Source organism: Protomyctophum parallelum (genome assembly GCF_964188405.1).
Source record: "Protomyctophum parallelum genome assembly, chromosome: 3".
NCBI classification, from domain to species: domain Eukaryota; kingdom Metazoa; phylum Chordata; class Actinopteri; order Myctophiformes; family Myctophidae; genus Protomyctophum; species Protomyctophum parallelum.
This window is the reverse complement of record NC_139698.1, coordinates 5,788,885-5,804,374: the sequence shown is the minus strand read 5'-3', so window position 1 is coordinate 5,804,374 and position 15,490 is coordinate 5,788,885. Positions and strand designations below refer to the sequence as shown.

General features: G+C 43.0%; 1 protein-coding gene across 1 annotated transcript; it reads left to right on the top strand.

The window, feature by feature from the left end:
* Positions 1-1,835: 1,835 nt before the first annotated feature.
* On the top strand, positions 1,836-14,437 carry LOC310855701 (complement factor H-like). Its single transcript, XM_083760809.1, has 10 exons — positions 1,836-1,990; positions 2,631-2,819; positions 4,066-4,171; positions 6,133-6,209; positions 7,132-7,314; positions 9,138-9,234; positions 10,636-10,712; positions 11,156-11,313; positions 11,688-11,855; positions 14,293-14,437. The coding sequence occupies exons 1-10, from the start codon at positions 1,897-1,899 to the stop codon at positions 14,434-14,436; spliced, it is 1,293 nt and encodes a 430-aa protein (XP_083616935.1). The 5' UTR covers positions 1,836-1,896; the 3' UTR covers position 14,437.
* The last annotated feature ends 1,053 nt before the right edge of the window (positions 14,438-15,490 follow it).

Below are 15,490 nucleotides of genomic sequence, written 5' to 3'. Positions count from 1 at the left end.
CGGACCAATAGTAGGCCTATGTCTACACTAAAGCCCGTATACCCTGCCTCAACTCCTACAGTTTCAGGCGCTCATATCAGGGTGTCCCCAGACAAACATAAAAAGTCCATAGACTTGGCTGCCACATGCTGTCACGGGGAAAGCCAGACGTTGGAGGGACTCGCGCCTCTCAAGAATGTCATAATCGTGACGACCCACCGTGATGACCAGTGGTTTTCAACCCTTGATCAGGGGTTTTCAAACCCTTTTCATATTGAGGCACATTATTTATTCGGCAAAATTGAGCCACGGACCACCATTAAATGATGAGATTTAGCCTCTCAGACCCAAAACGAAACAATATTTTTTTGTTGTTGGATAATATTTTGTCTACAATTCCATGCTTTTGGGAAACGATCAAAATAACAGTTCTTCTACATTCTCTAATTCTGTAGACTTCTTTTATATATGAAGTAATGCAGATGTTAGAACAATAATTTTAACTCTTAATTGAGAGCAACATTTCACGCTCTCAAGATTTAAAGATCTATTAGAGTCCATTTGGTTACCAACTCTCCGGTCTTTTAGCTGCATGGGACCACCTGGAACCGACCCAAGGACCACTGGTGGTCCCCGGAAAAAGTGCCCTTCTGGGCACAGGTCTCCACCAGGATAGGAATGTAGGACATTGCAGCTTGCCTTCATCTGGTGGTTGGATAAAAGGCCAACAAAAGTAAATTAGAGGTAAAAACACTTTTCGGCCAGTTATAGCGCCACCTTGAGGCTGAGTTGAAATTGTTCATGTGGCATTTCTTCCTCGGCCTAGTGGGAATGTGCGTGCACAATTTCACGGAAATCACGCGATGTGTTCATGATTTGCAGCATTTTGTTTGAAACTGAGCACTCCTGTGAACTTTGGAAGCCAATCTTAACCAATCAGGATGGAGTCTGAGAAATCTGAAAGACCCGTTTCGTTGAATGGCTCTAGAGAGACTAGCTGTGTACCAATTTGCGCGATGTTTGGACAAAATCTGTAGGTGTACTGTGCAAAAACTTGTTTTGCACAAAGCGGCCTCCTGGTGGCGCTATAACAGGCCGTTGTGGAAATTTTGGGGCAGAGGTTCATCGTTGGCATCCAGGGAGTGTGTCTGCAAAATTTGGCATCGACCGGGTTAACGGTGGCCGAGATTAGCTGCTCACGGACACACGGACGGACACACACACACACACGGACGGACGGACGGACGGAGTGCAAAACATACTCTCCCCCCATGCCTTCGGCCTGGTGGAGACAATAATGTCTTGTGTTTCACATGACCTCACAGGGGGGAAAGGGAAAGGGTTTCTCTGCCTTTATAGAAAAGTACAAACTGTTGTGTTTGTTCAATGGATGATTGCCACAGACTGCAGAAAGACAAACATTACTGGAATACCGTACCATGTTGTTTAGTCACTGCACATGAATCTGCACATGATCATTAGTAGCCTAACTGTGACTTGAGATTAATGATTCAGACACTGATTCAGACAGCTTATAGCCTATAGCTGCTATGGCAGAAAACAGCGAGTTGAGAAAACAGGCTTGAAAGGTTCACTTTTGTGAACTCTAACATTTACATATTATAATACACACGCACGTGCGTGCGTGTGTGTGTGTGTGTGTGTGTGTGTGTGTGTGTGTGTGTGTGTGTGTGTGTGTGTGTGTGTGTGTGTGTGTGTGTGTGTGTGTGTGTGTGAGTGTGTATCAGTCAGTCCGTTCAAAGTGCTGACGTAACCTTGTTTCTCAACCATCGCTGTGTCATCATAATATGAGGCGATGCGTGAGTTCCATCCAGTCACTGTGTGTGCTGGAGAGACTCCACAACAACACACTGCTGTCACTCACTGGACTGGACATTCATTTACATTTGGTGTTTAATGCAGAAAAACAACATGCACGTGAAAGCATACGGCGGTTTGCTTTTCATACTCTGTGTATGGATGCAACCTGGGAACCTAGTGAGAGCACAAGGTAAGAGCATTCTGTTAAAAAAAAATATATGTCACAATTATCTTTTCTGTTTCATTCAGGATTTACTGTACACATATTATACTCTGAGCATCCATATGATTCCTGATGATATTTGTTTATGTATTTGATGTATTATCATGTGTTGTTCTTGCTTACTGTAAGTCTCTCTGGATTAAGAGCATCTGCTAAATGTCTAAATTGTAAATTGTGAAACCTTTCAGACCTGAGGCCGATTCGTCCGTCATGTGGAAACCTCATTATGTCCAAAACTGTGACTTATTCAAATTCAAAAGCATCAAAAGTATATAGCTGCAGATCAGCAGGATTTTATGTTTTGAAGCTTTTGTGTGACGATGCGTATACTAGTGTATAGGGTGCAGAAAAAATACAAAAAGTTAGAATATAAAAGATAAGAATGTTCTGCCAGACAACAACAAATTGCCTTCTATAAATCTGTCTGAAAAACCTTATATTTCTAAAATATAAAGCTATAAAAATCACAATGACACAGATGTTTTCCAAGTTCATAAAGTATACTTGTCTGTTTTTGGCAGCCTATAGGCTATAGGCCTAAATATATTTTCAACTGAACACCAACTGAACACAGTGAAATTGAAAACGTTCTCTTTGTATGGTTCAGATTGTCAACTTGCATCGTTCAAAGCCGGCGGACGGTATGTCGACGGGAACTTCGACACGAGCGGCCTGGAGGAGTCGTATCCTCCGGGCTCCCAGGTCAGAGTGCCCTGTACCGTCGGCTTCGTGGGATTCTTCAAGCTACTGTGTCTGTTAAACACAGGATGGGATCACCAAGGCTCCAAATGTGAACGTAAGTTTACGCCAATTCAGTATTTTAGCCATGACGTGAGCGCCCCCCTCCTGAGATACTTCCGGGTCCCACTTTTGTGTCGCTTTTGTGTCCCCATAGAGTTATACTGTGACGCTCCGTCGGACTAGATCTGAGGCGAAAACAACCACGAAAGTCTCATTTTACCGCTTTCCTCGCAACAACAAAGCTGCTGCTCTCCCAAATCTGGCTGTGACAGGCCGTCTGCCCCACACAGAATACTATCATTAGTATTCTGTCAGTATTCTATCATTTTAACCCTCAATGGCTTCCTTTCTAAAGTACATTTTGCTCAAGTTTTGCCCATCAGGAGAGAGAACCCATTGATCAGCTTATAGTGTTCCAGTTCCAATTCTGTCTGCTCATTTCTTTGTGTCATCATTTACAATTCCACTTGTTTAATCTGTATCCTGCATTTTCTGTTTAATAAAAAAAAGCTGGAGAGACATGGAGACTCCTGTTTAACAGTAATTCTAAGTAAAGTTGTTGAAGAGATGCTGTTTGTTCCGACAGCTAAGTCGTGTGCAGGTCACCCTAGCTGTACTCAGAGGATATTAATACAATCTGGGAATAGATTTCTTACCAATAATTGTCTTCACCAATGTGTAAAATGAAATGAAGCCTGTTATTCCTGCACTGTAAGTCGCCATCTTTCTAGATCCGTTTTGGCCCAGCTGGCCATTGGCTGGCTCCGTTTTGGCCCAGCTGGCCATTGGCTGGCCCAGACAACGAGGCGGGACTTCCCCCCTTCTTCTCCGTTGGTTTTTATTTTGACTCGAGTGGGAGGGGAATCCCGATCATAGACTGTAACGGTAGCCACGCCCCTCAGAACATACGCGACTTTATGGTCATTCTTTTAATTAATGGGACCATAATTTTCCAAAAAGAATATTATGACATTAGAAATGAGACTTTAAACTAGTGACTGGAAGCAGAAAGTATTCATGACCATGTTTATTAAGGTAATACAGTCTAGGTGAAGTTGGGCCCAAATACATGGACTTCTATGGGGCTATGGGTTTTTCTGGGTCCAATGACAGCGCCACAACAGGCCATTATATGAACTACGATTTCCTTAGTGGCTTCACAAAATATCTGTCTGACTGCCCCCCTGGTTAGTAGACACCTTTACAAACACATTGGTGATGAAAATTCTTGGTAAGAAATGTATTCTCAGATTATTCTGATAATACTCCCTGACTACTGGTGATGCTGTTTGTTTCTACAGCTAAGCCGTGCGGTCATCCTGGCGATGCGGACTTTGCAGAGTTCCAGCTGGTGAAGGGAGACGATTTCGTATTTGGGTCAGAGGTCGAGTACACGTGCAAACCAGGGTATGTTGATGACACGTTATTATTACTCTGGCGATTCCTGGACACCTATTTTTTATTTTGTATACTGCAGTGGTTCTCGACCAGTGGTCCGGGGACCACCAGTGGTTCTTGAGTGGGTTCCAGGTGGTCCCCTGCACCCAGCTAAATGATGGAGAGTTTGTACCAAATGAACGCTTATAGATCTCGAGTGATGAGTGAAAATGCAACCAAATATGGACCCTTGAAACCAAATTCCATTTGTTTTGATTTTTATAAGCTCTCAAGAGTTAAATCATTGTTAAGCATATAAGCATCTGCATATTCTACGTAATTTGTATATAAGTATACAAAATTAGAGAAGGCAGAATAATTGTTATTTTGATCATCGTTTGCCTGTTAATTAATTGCCTGTTAACAATAAATTCTAAGTTTTGGGTCTGAGAGCTAAATGTCATCAAATGGTCAGTGGCTTCAAATGCTGAATAAATAATGGACCTTGATGTGAAAAGGGTTTTTTGGAGCACGGTGGCACAGTTGGTAGTGCTGTCGCCTCACAGCTAGAAGGTCCTGGGTTCGATTCCCGCTCGGGGCGCTGTGGGTGCTGGCGGCGTGTTTCCTCCTCCGCGTCATCAGTGCCCATACCCGAAGGCGGGGTTGGCGAAAGGGCCTTTCTGTGTGGAGTTTGCATGTTCTCCCCGTGTCCCCTAGGGTAGGTACCCTCACAAAAACATGCAGTAATCCTGGTCTCTAAACTGCCTCCTCCTGGCCAGCTGGGGCGCCTGATGGAGGGGAAAGGAACTGGTTGGAATAACGTGTTCCTTCCACGCGCTACGTCCAACCTGGGAAACTCCCCCCTGTCAGGTGTAAAGGAGCAACTTGGACACTCAAGCATGAAGGAAGCATGAGTTAAGTCCGTTGCTCTCCCCAGGTTGGCGGAGGGTGTGTAGAGCCCAGGATCACATGATTGACACTGGGGTGAAAAATGGGTTGCAAAATTGTGGGATAAAAAATATATAAAAAAAACAGAAAAGGGTTTAAACCACTGGTCCACTGCCTACACAACTGGTGGCCCACCTTCACTTAATGCGGCCCACAGGATAATATCGGTTACTGATATATTATTGATTTCAGATGTTAACAATTCCAAACATGCAAACAAGACCCGCTTTAATTACTTCAGTCTACTGTAGCTTATAGTTAATTCATTAAAATGTTATTGTCCTTTTTATGTCCAATGTATTTGTAATTAGTTCATGAAGAACATAACTATAACTAACTGCATTTGAAATTAAATAAAAAGGTTACTTTTCAGGATCCCAATTCAAATATAGCAAAAATAGCTGATCTACAAGCTCAAAATGTGGCGCACTGCATTGCGTTTTGAGCTTGTAGATCGGTTATTTTTTTTCTATACTATGTATTGTGGCCCTCTGGAGTGAGTGTGGAAATATAGTGGCCCTCTCCGTCGTCAAAGTTTCCCACCAGTACTCTACTGCACTAAACAGCATGACACTGAACAGTCCAACAGCGACATGCCAAAGCCTAAAGCGCTTGTGTGCTTATCACCACCACCAACGCGGAAGAGTGCATGCCCCTTGCCTACAACAACAGTTTTTGACCGCAATGGAGTGCGTGCCGTCTCGTGCGAACTTGAGCCGCGAGAGGCACCGCCGAAGCGAGCTAAAGCGTGCCGAACGTTGCGAAGTTCGATCGAAAAGACACTGTCCTCGCTACAAATCATGTTTTGAGGTGAGCGTTTGCCCCGACTGCCACTCAAAAGTGGAGGGGTGGGCTATAGACTGTCCAATCACAGCGCGTCCTTGCACAAGCGGTATACTGTATACTATATGCTTTGGGAATGACACTGAACACTGCATCGTTGCCGCATATGAGTGGTGTAAAGTAACTAAGAGATTATAACTCAAGAGATGGCCAATATACTTTATCTTTTTCTTTTGTTTAAATGTATTTATTCATTTCAGCTTCCAGATGGTCAGCAGGAGCAATATAAGGCGCTGCGACGTCAGTGGATGGGATGGCTTCCTTCCAGTCTGTGAGGGTAAGATCTTACATAAGATTCATGATGACTATTTCTATGTATTGATGTTGTATTACCATGATTGTCTCCACCAGGCCGAAGGCATGGGGGGAGAGTATGTTTTGCACTCCGTCCGTCCGTCCGTGTGTCCGTCCGTCCGTGTGTCCGTGAACAGCTAATCTCGGCTACCGTTAACCCGGTCGATGCCAAACTTTGCACACACACTCCCTGGATGCCAACGATGAACCTCTGCCCCAAACTTTCCAGAACGGCCTGTTATAGCGCCACCAGGAGGCCGCTTTGTGCAAAACAAGTTTTTGCACAGTACACCTACAGATTTTGTCCAAACATCACGCAAATTGGTACACAGTCTCTCTAGAGCCATTCAACGAAACCAGTCTTTCAAGATTTCTCAGACTCCATCCTGATTGGTTAAGATTGGCTTCCAAAGTTCACAGGAGTGCTCAGTTTCAAACAAAATGCTGCAAATCATGAACACATCGCGTGATTTCCGTGAAATTGTGCACCCACATTCCCACTAGGCCGAGGACGAAATGCCACATGAACAATTTCAACTCAGCCTCAAGGTGGCGCTGTTAGATGTTATATTATTTACTTTTGTTGCCCTTTTATCCAACCACCAGATGAAGGCAAGCTGCAATGTCCTACATTCCTATCCTGGTGGAGACCTTTTCTAGTTTATTTTGTTCTTGATTACTGTAAATCTCTCTGGATTAAGAGCGTCACGCTAAATGCCTAAATTGTAATTGTAAATTGCTCCGTCCCACTCGTTACGCACACAAGTCTCTGAGTCTCAAATGAACAGTTTGGATCTGGTCGTCCTGCGTACAAAGTCCAAGGTTAAATGTCATGGTTTTCATCGGTCACGCACTCACGCCATGTTGCAGTTCCCCACACGTTGTATTTAATTCTTTCCCTCCAGCCATACATTGTCCAGAGATACACGTGGAGGACGACATGCAGGTAACCGGAGAGCACCTGGAGGCCACCTCTGGCCACGTGCTCCAGTTCAGGTGCAAGCAGAACCATGTGGAGGTGGACGGACCCAAAGAGATCTACTGTGAAGAGACTGGACAGTGGAGTGACAAACCTCCAACGTGCAAAGGTACTGTAAAGAGAGAGTATGCACATGCATGATTTTCCCATCAGGACACGCCCCCCTCCTCTAGACTGAGTGGATTGTTGGAGTTTGGAAGCGCTCGTTGGAAATCACTCAACCGTCTTGCGTACCACCTGTTTCTAAATGTCACATAATGCAGGAGGCAGCTAAATGTTGTGTTATTGAAAACAAGCACTTCCAAACTCTGACACTTGGAAAAATAATCAAATGCAGGCCATTTCTTGACTGAAAGTATAGCTCATAATGTTTCTATGGTGGATTTTTATGAAACAAAAACTTTTCTGTTTGGATGAATGGGCTGTCGAGGCCAGAAAGTAGTTTTTTGCCACTCAGTGGGCGTTCCCGCATAACTTCCATGCAGGTACGATGATGTCACGCGCATATACCCTCTATAGCAGTGCAGGTTCCCAAGCTTTTTCGTGTTAAGGACCCGCCCCAAATCGACATGTACAGTATTAGGCCACGGACCCCCCATTTGAAAACATATGCCTGCAGGGACCCCGAATCCCCGATAAGGGAGGATTTTTACGGCTCTAGCAGTGATTCCGAAACATATTCATTTCATGGACCCCCAAATTATTTCACACGCATTATGCTACGGACCCCCGATTTACTGGCATTTCTATCTCTGGTGGTACCCCAATTTATTATTGTAAAAACACTGTTAATTTAACTCAGAGAGTGAACAAATGGACGGCTAACGGGTCCTTATATCTATATATATGGTTCCTTATATCTCTAATTGAGCTAGGTATACCCCCTAGTTTGGGAACCCGTGCTGTATAGACTGTACTAGACGCCTGAGGGCGAGAAGCGACCTCGCCCTTTATTTCCGCCTCGTTGACGGCAGACGGTGTCAGATCAACATAAGGAATTAATTCTGTACTGGCCATATATGGAGCGTGTCTTGAGTGTGTGCAGGGTTTGATGAGGTTGGATTCAGATTTTAACGGGGGTCAGTTTCGAATTGCAGCCGTCCGTAGGTGCCCTTTTGAGAGCGGTTTTGAAGGAGTCAAGGGATTACCATGTCTTAATGACTGTTGGTAGGGCGTTCCGCATTTTGGTGGCATATAGGAGCGAAATTAATTTAGTCCCTTGTTTGTGCCGAATCTGATGCATGTGGTTTGTTGAACTCCCTCTGGCGGCCCCATGAGGATTATGAAAACTATTCATCCCTGATGGAGAATAACATCGGGACATCTTAGAATCGTCTCAAAATTAAACACTGGAAGGTGGCTCTGAATCGTTTACGATAGTCACTCATTTTGATACAGGGTGTTTCTGGTGAAAATGTAACTAATCATCATCATCATCATCATCATCATCATATTTAACCATCCTCTTTTAAATTATCTGAAACCTTTACTTGTACTTTTTGTGGTAAAAAAAACGTTCTTCTTTCCTGCAGCCTTGATCTCCTAATCCGCCCCCGCTTCTTCCCTTTCTTGTTTTTCTTGGGAAAAAAATGACAAATTAAATATTTGAAACAAACCTTAATTACTCTGAATTGTCTTAACCCATTCTGACCGGGCACCCATTTTGGTGTCAGCATCATGTTATGCTTTAGCTATTTAAAAATAGCAGATCTACAAGCTCGTATCGCGCCACCGAGTGGCGCGATACGAGCTTGTAGGTCTGCTATTTTTTTTTAAATTGAAGAACGACTGACATTTTTAGAATCTGATCTCAGGTCAGAATGGGTTCATCAGACCAGTGTGTGTCCGGCGGAAACCTCGTATGAATCTGATCTCAGGTCAGAATTGTCTTAATTCACCTGCACTCACTCATACGTTTTGTTTTGTTTGCAGTCAAATCATGTGGTCGCCCTGCTGACGTTCCGTTGGCAACGTTAAAAGGAGAAGATTTTGTCATCGGATCAGAAGTGCAGTACACATGCCAAGCAGGGTATGTATACAGTATGATGATGACCTCACCTTTATACTGTGATGATTCATATGGATATATATATATATATATATATATATATATATATATATGTCTCTCTTCAGGAACACTTGTTTAGTCTTCTGTCCACTGAATTAAACAGCAACACCACATCGTTGCGGTCGGGAGGAAACATTCATAACTCTTTTTTTAGGTTTTAGATTTTTTCTCTTTGTGGCATATAAATCAGTGCTGTTGAACACCCTTTACGTCTGTGTGTTGTTCCATAAATCAGTGCTGTTGAACACATCTGTGTGTTGTTTCGAAAATATTGAACCAATGGAAAGTAGTAAAAAGTGCTTTGGACAAAACCTCTTAACTCCATTGGACCCGGCCTCAAAATGTCTGCTAAAGCAACTACCTCTCCACCTCTCATGGAAGTAATTGACAATATAGAAAACCAACTTTGATGAGGCTGTATATTAACCTGACTCTGCCAGATGAGGGCGGTATTGGGTAACCATGTTCCCCAACACAGCACTCATCTGGGATCTCTCAGACAGTTGAGCTGACAAAAATCCGTTCCGTACCGGACCAATCAGCGTGAGCTAAGGGCGGGACATGGGCGAAACCGGATGTGAAGCTATATAGACACGTCAATATGATTGGTTGTGTTTGCACGCCCACACGGTGATAGACAGACGGTCCCATCCAATCATCTACCAAGTATCTTGAAAAAAAGGAACAGCCCCGTCATCGAATTTGCTTCCGCGATCCCAGATCCCAATAAGCTGTGAAACAAATTTGTGTAGCAAGCTTCTTGGATCTGGCAGCGTCAGGTTAGCTGTATATTGCTTTGTTTTCAGAAATATAAGGTTTTCTTAATTTCCAGAATTTTTATTTATTTTGGAGTTATGAGGTTTCCTCCTGACAGCAGAGAAATGTAATATATTGAATTTGACTTGTTAGAACACACACTGTATACTAGAGCAACAAACATTTTATCTTGTATGTATCTTTGAGCGGTGTCAAACCGCTCCAATGAACAGCTGTGTCTCTCCCTATATGTATACCGTCCGTTTGAGTACAGCAATACCACTGGGTGACCTAAAGTGGCACTGTTGAGCAGCCTAAATGGCTACCGTACAGCTGTTGTACTTCCCACTATAACAATATACTATAACAATAACACAGTGACAGTAGCCTACAGTACAGAGTAGGCTTATACATTACACTTACACATGCACGCACGCACGCAAGCATGCACGCACCACACACACACACACACACACGTACATGTATAGCAACTTGTTAGGAGTTGGGAAGACATTTTGTAGAATCAGGTTGTCAGGTATTTAGTAAAAGGAAGACATTCCGTTTTTTTTTGTTTTTGTTTTATGTTTTACATTTTATTTATTTCAGCTACCAGGTGGTCACCGGGTCCAGGAGACGCAGCTGCACGCTGAACGGATGGGACGGTACTGTCCCAAAATGTGGGGGTAAGAGCACGCACACACATGCACACGCACACACACACATGCACATGCACACACACACACTCCACTGACCTGGCCTATAGTCTTGAACGTCACCAGAGTCACCGGAGAACGTCATCATAGTGTCATCATGGCGTCATTCGGCTTGCGTTCACAATGGCATTGGTCCGACCTCCCGTTGGTCAGACCATTGCTAACACCTAACCTCACAGGAGGCCACGGGTTTGATTTGTAACCCGCAGCAGCACAGATTAGTTTTAACCCCGCCATGCATGTCGGGAGCCACGGGTGATTTGTAACAGCACTCTCTGTTGCTCTAATGTCTGTCTGTCTGTCTGTCTGTCTGTCTGTCTGTCTGTCTGTCTGTCTGTCTGTCTGTCTGTCTGTCTGTCTGTCTGTCTGTCTGTCTGTGGTCTGCATCTCTGTTGTGTGTTTGAACATGGCAGCTTGTTCCACTCCCCTCGGCATGAAGAATGGGCTGATATTGGACAACCAGCTGACGGCCTCCAGTCAGTACAGTGCAGACTACGGAGCCTCCAAAGCCCGTCTGAGCCGTGGTGTCTACTGGTACCCTAAAAGCACCCCCTATCAACAGTGGTTGCAGGTAAGGAGGGATGGATGGATGCACAAAGAATATAGTAAAAACATTGTGAAATAGTATCTTTGAACATGTCTTGGGGGGAAAAGATAAAGAAGATGTCTTATAGGCCTACTATTAAACAGCTACATTTAGGCTTTTTCAATGTCCAATGTCAGCTGTAAACCTTTTGCAGTGTAATTATGATAATTATGATAACGATGATGATGATGATGATGATGACTCAAAACAAGTTTACAATCTGATTAAGTGTACTACAACCGGAGAAGTGTACTAAAAAAATAAAATAAAAATAATATTAATAATAATAAGGGTAAATAATAATAATAATAATAATAATAATAATAATAATAATAATAATGACTTGCGTTGGTGTTCAGGTGGACCTGAAGAGTCCTAAGACGATCACAGGCATCATCACCCAGGGAGCCAAGTTTGGGTATTCGTATTCTCCTGGCCCGTCTTATTATGTCACGCACTTCAAAGTGTCCTACAGTGACCACGGAGGGCCCGGGACTGTCATCAAAGAGGACAACGGGTCAGAGAAGGTCAGTTTGCCTGGACTATGTCTCGGTCACTGAAGTTAAACTTGGACTTTAACCCATTTTGGACTGAGGTCGATGAAAAAAAAAAGGCTTCTAAATCCAATTTCTTTTCTGAAAAACCCCATGTTTCTATATATGTCAGTGGTGCTCAACCTTTTCCATGTCAAGGACCCCCAGAATTATCTCTATTGGGCCACGGACCCCCAACTCAAAATATGTAGTTCCAGGGACCCCCCCCAGAAGCCAATATTTTAGTTAAAAATGTTCGCTCTGAAATATACATTCAAAGATTCGCGGCACATTTTCACCACTTTTCAAAAATAGCAGACCTACAAGCTCGTAGCGCGCCACCGAGTGGCGCGCTACGAGCTTGTAGATCTGCTATTTTTCAATAGCTAAAGTAAAACAGAATGCTTAAAACACCAAAAGGGGTTCCCGCCCAGAATGGATTCAATCTTACTAGCCAGCGTGCTGTCGTGCATTGGCAATGACGAGGAGATCGTGGCACAACAGATGTGTCAGTTAGACTGCTGATCTCTGCCATAATCCTATACACATTATATGAATCATGGCTGCTGCCGGGAATCACACACACATAGTTTAGCCCCCGCATGCACTCCACTTCACATTCTGCCACCGGCCTGATGATAAGCCTATAACCTATATAACCTATAGGTTATAGGTTATAACCTATAGGTTATAGGTTATAGGTTATATATAACCTATATATCTTGAGAATTATATTATATGCTCTGGTCTAGAGCAGTACGGAATGCACTTTGAAGTTGGATTTTTCTTTAAGCCATTTTGGGCGGGAACCCTTTTTGGTGTTTTAACTATTGAAAAATAGCATGCAGATCTACAAGCTCATAGCTTGTAGGTCTGCTATTTTTGAAAAATCGTGAAAATGTGCCTCAAATCTTTGAATATTTATTATTACAGACTTACAGAGTGAACATTTTAACTCAAATCTTTGCTTCTGGGGGGGGGGCCCTGGAACTACAACATATTTTCAGATGGGGGGGCGGAGGCATATTACATATTTTTTGGGGTTTTCTTGACATGAAATATTGAGAAACACCCATGCAGAAACACAAGGGTTTTCAGAAAACTGTCAGGATTTTGAAGATTTTTTTTAAAAACTCGACGTCAGGCCTAAATGGGTTAAAGGGCCGCACGCTCTGGGAGATATTCTCTGAATGTCGTTGAAGCAACATGCTAAGCTAAATCAGAGAACATTAGCAAAACCCCCCCATGGGTATACAAGAACAGGCACATATCAAGACAGTAATGAGATTAACTTTGAGTCATGCAAATTTGAAACAAACAACTTGAATGCATTTTAATATAAATCCATGAATTAGAGCTATATATCAACAATGAATTCTAGCTTACTCTATATCAACATTGAAGTCTATTAGTGAACTTGCATGAGCTGCATGCTCACGGCAAATTTCAGTTCAACATTCACTTTACACGTTCAAGCTGTATAAGCCATAAGACATTGGCATGAATATTTAGCTTGAATCAGCAGACACATTCCCAAGTATTTGAGCCTATTATGCCAGACTGATGACGAGGACATCCCTAATAATTATTAACTTTTCTCCTTTCTGATTGGTTGTCGTCTGGCATATTTGGCCACTTGGCATATTTTCATTTATAAAGCCATTCTGGGTGACCGGCCCTCTTACATTTCATCCAAATTCGATCTGGTCCAAAACGGCCTAAACCTCAGGTCAAATGCTTGGCTGCGGTGTGTAGTGTATAGTGTGTAGTGTGTAGTGTGTAGTGTATAGTGTATAGTGTGTAGTGTGTAGTGTGTAGTGTATAGTGTGTAGTGTGTAGTGTGTAGTGTGTAGTGTGTAGTGTGTAGTGTGTAGTGTATAGTGTGTAGTGTGTAGTGTGTAGTGTGTAGTGTGTAGTGTGTAGTGTGTAGTGTATAGTGTGTAGTGTGTAGTGTGTAGTGTGTAGTGTGTAGTGTGTAGTGTGTAGTGTGTAGTGTGTAGTGTATAGTGTGTAGTGTATAGTGTGTAGTGTGTAGTGTGTAGTGTATAGTGTGTAGTGTGTAGTGTGTAGTACCAGCATTCAAATCTGAGGGGGGTAAAAAATGTCTGGCCTTCTTCGGCCCTTGGTCGTGGAATGATCTACAGTCCAGACTAAAATTGGCTTTGAAAGTTCCCTTGAGAAGTTTCAAAAGGATCATCTTTGATGTACAATCCAACATACGTGCACATGTTTGGATATGTACTAGCCTATGTTCATGCCTAGGCCTATATATTTATTATATCGGCTCAGATCGTGGAGATTGTGTATATGGTGTATTTTGCCCTGCTACTAAAAAAGTAGGACAGGTGACTTGTTGTATTTATGTACTTTAAGGTGTATATTATGGATGTTGTAAAGGTTAAATAAATAAATAAAATCGTTCTGATTCCAGACCTTCACTGGTAACACCGACTGCTGCGGCCACGTGAAGAACCTGTTCGACCCGCCCGTCACCAGCCGCTTTGTGCGCGTGCTGCCGACCGCGTGGAGCAACAACATCGCCCTGAGGATAGAGCTGCTGGGCTGTGAAGATTAACCCATTCTGACCTGAGATCAGATTCTAAAAAATGTCTTCTACATCCTGACAGTTTTCCATTCTGACCTGAGATCAGATTCTAAAAAAATTCTTCTATATGTCAGTCGCTCTTCGATTAAAAAAAAATAGCAGACCTACAAGCTCGTAGCGCGCCACTCGGTGGCGCGCTATGAGCTTGTAGATCTGCTATTTTTAAATAGCCTAAGCATAACGTAATGCTAACACCAAAAGGGGTTCCCGCCTAAAATGTTGCAGAACAAACGTTTTATTCGTTCACCCATTTAGGACTGAGGACCATTCTATACAAATGCCTTCCAAATCCGACAGTTTTCTGAAAAACCTCAAGTTTCTATGACCAGTTGGTGCTCAACCTTTTTCATGTCAAGCACCCCAGAAATTATATGAAATTATGGCCGCCGACCCCCATCTGAAAATATATTGTTCCCGGGACTCCCTCTCCAGAAGCAAAGATTTGAGTTAAAAACGTTCGCTCTGAAAGAATGTATATATTCAAAGATTTGCGCCACATTCACAAGCTACAAGATCTACAAGCTCCTAGCACGGCACTCGATGCCGCGCTAGGATCTACAAGCTCATAGCGCGGCACCGAGTGCCGTGCTATGAGCTTGTAGATCTGCTATTTTTCAATAGCTAAAGTATAACATAATGCATAAAACACCAAAAGGGGTTCCCGCCCTGAATGGTTTGAAAAAAAAAATCATTTTTAATTTTGTTCGTCTCACATGATTCCTGACATCATGGCTTGCCACGGACATACGAGTGTACCTCCAAAATAGATTTCAACGTTCTGTCCATAGGGGGCACCACAAACACACAGGGTTTCACCTTACACAGCCCTGGCTATAGGCAACCCAGCCTGGCGGAGATATTCACTCGCTTTTCTACTTGTTCAGAGTATTGCTGCTTCAGAGGTTGAGGAGCCAAACCCAAATGGTTTTTAGTACCCTCATTCTTGTATATAAGATGCACTGTAACAATAAAACATATTGATTGTTGAATCTTTTATTTTTTTTTCCTTTTTTTATATTAAAAA

Excerpts from the sequence above, each read along its gene's own strand:
- LOC310855701 (XM_083760809.1), top strand. The coding sequence starts at position 1,897 with ATGCAGAAAAACAACATGCACGTGAAAGCATACGGCGGTTTGCTTTTC. Across the intron at positions 7,315-9,137 it reads CAAACCTCCAACGTGCAAAG|TCAAATCATGTGGTCGCCCT; the intron begins GTACTGTAAAGA and ends TTTTGTTTGCAG. Across the intron at positions 9,235-10,635 it reads CAGTACACATGCCAAGCAGG|CTACCAGGTGGTCACCGGGT; the intron begins GTATGTATACAG and ends TATTTATTTCAG.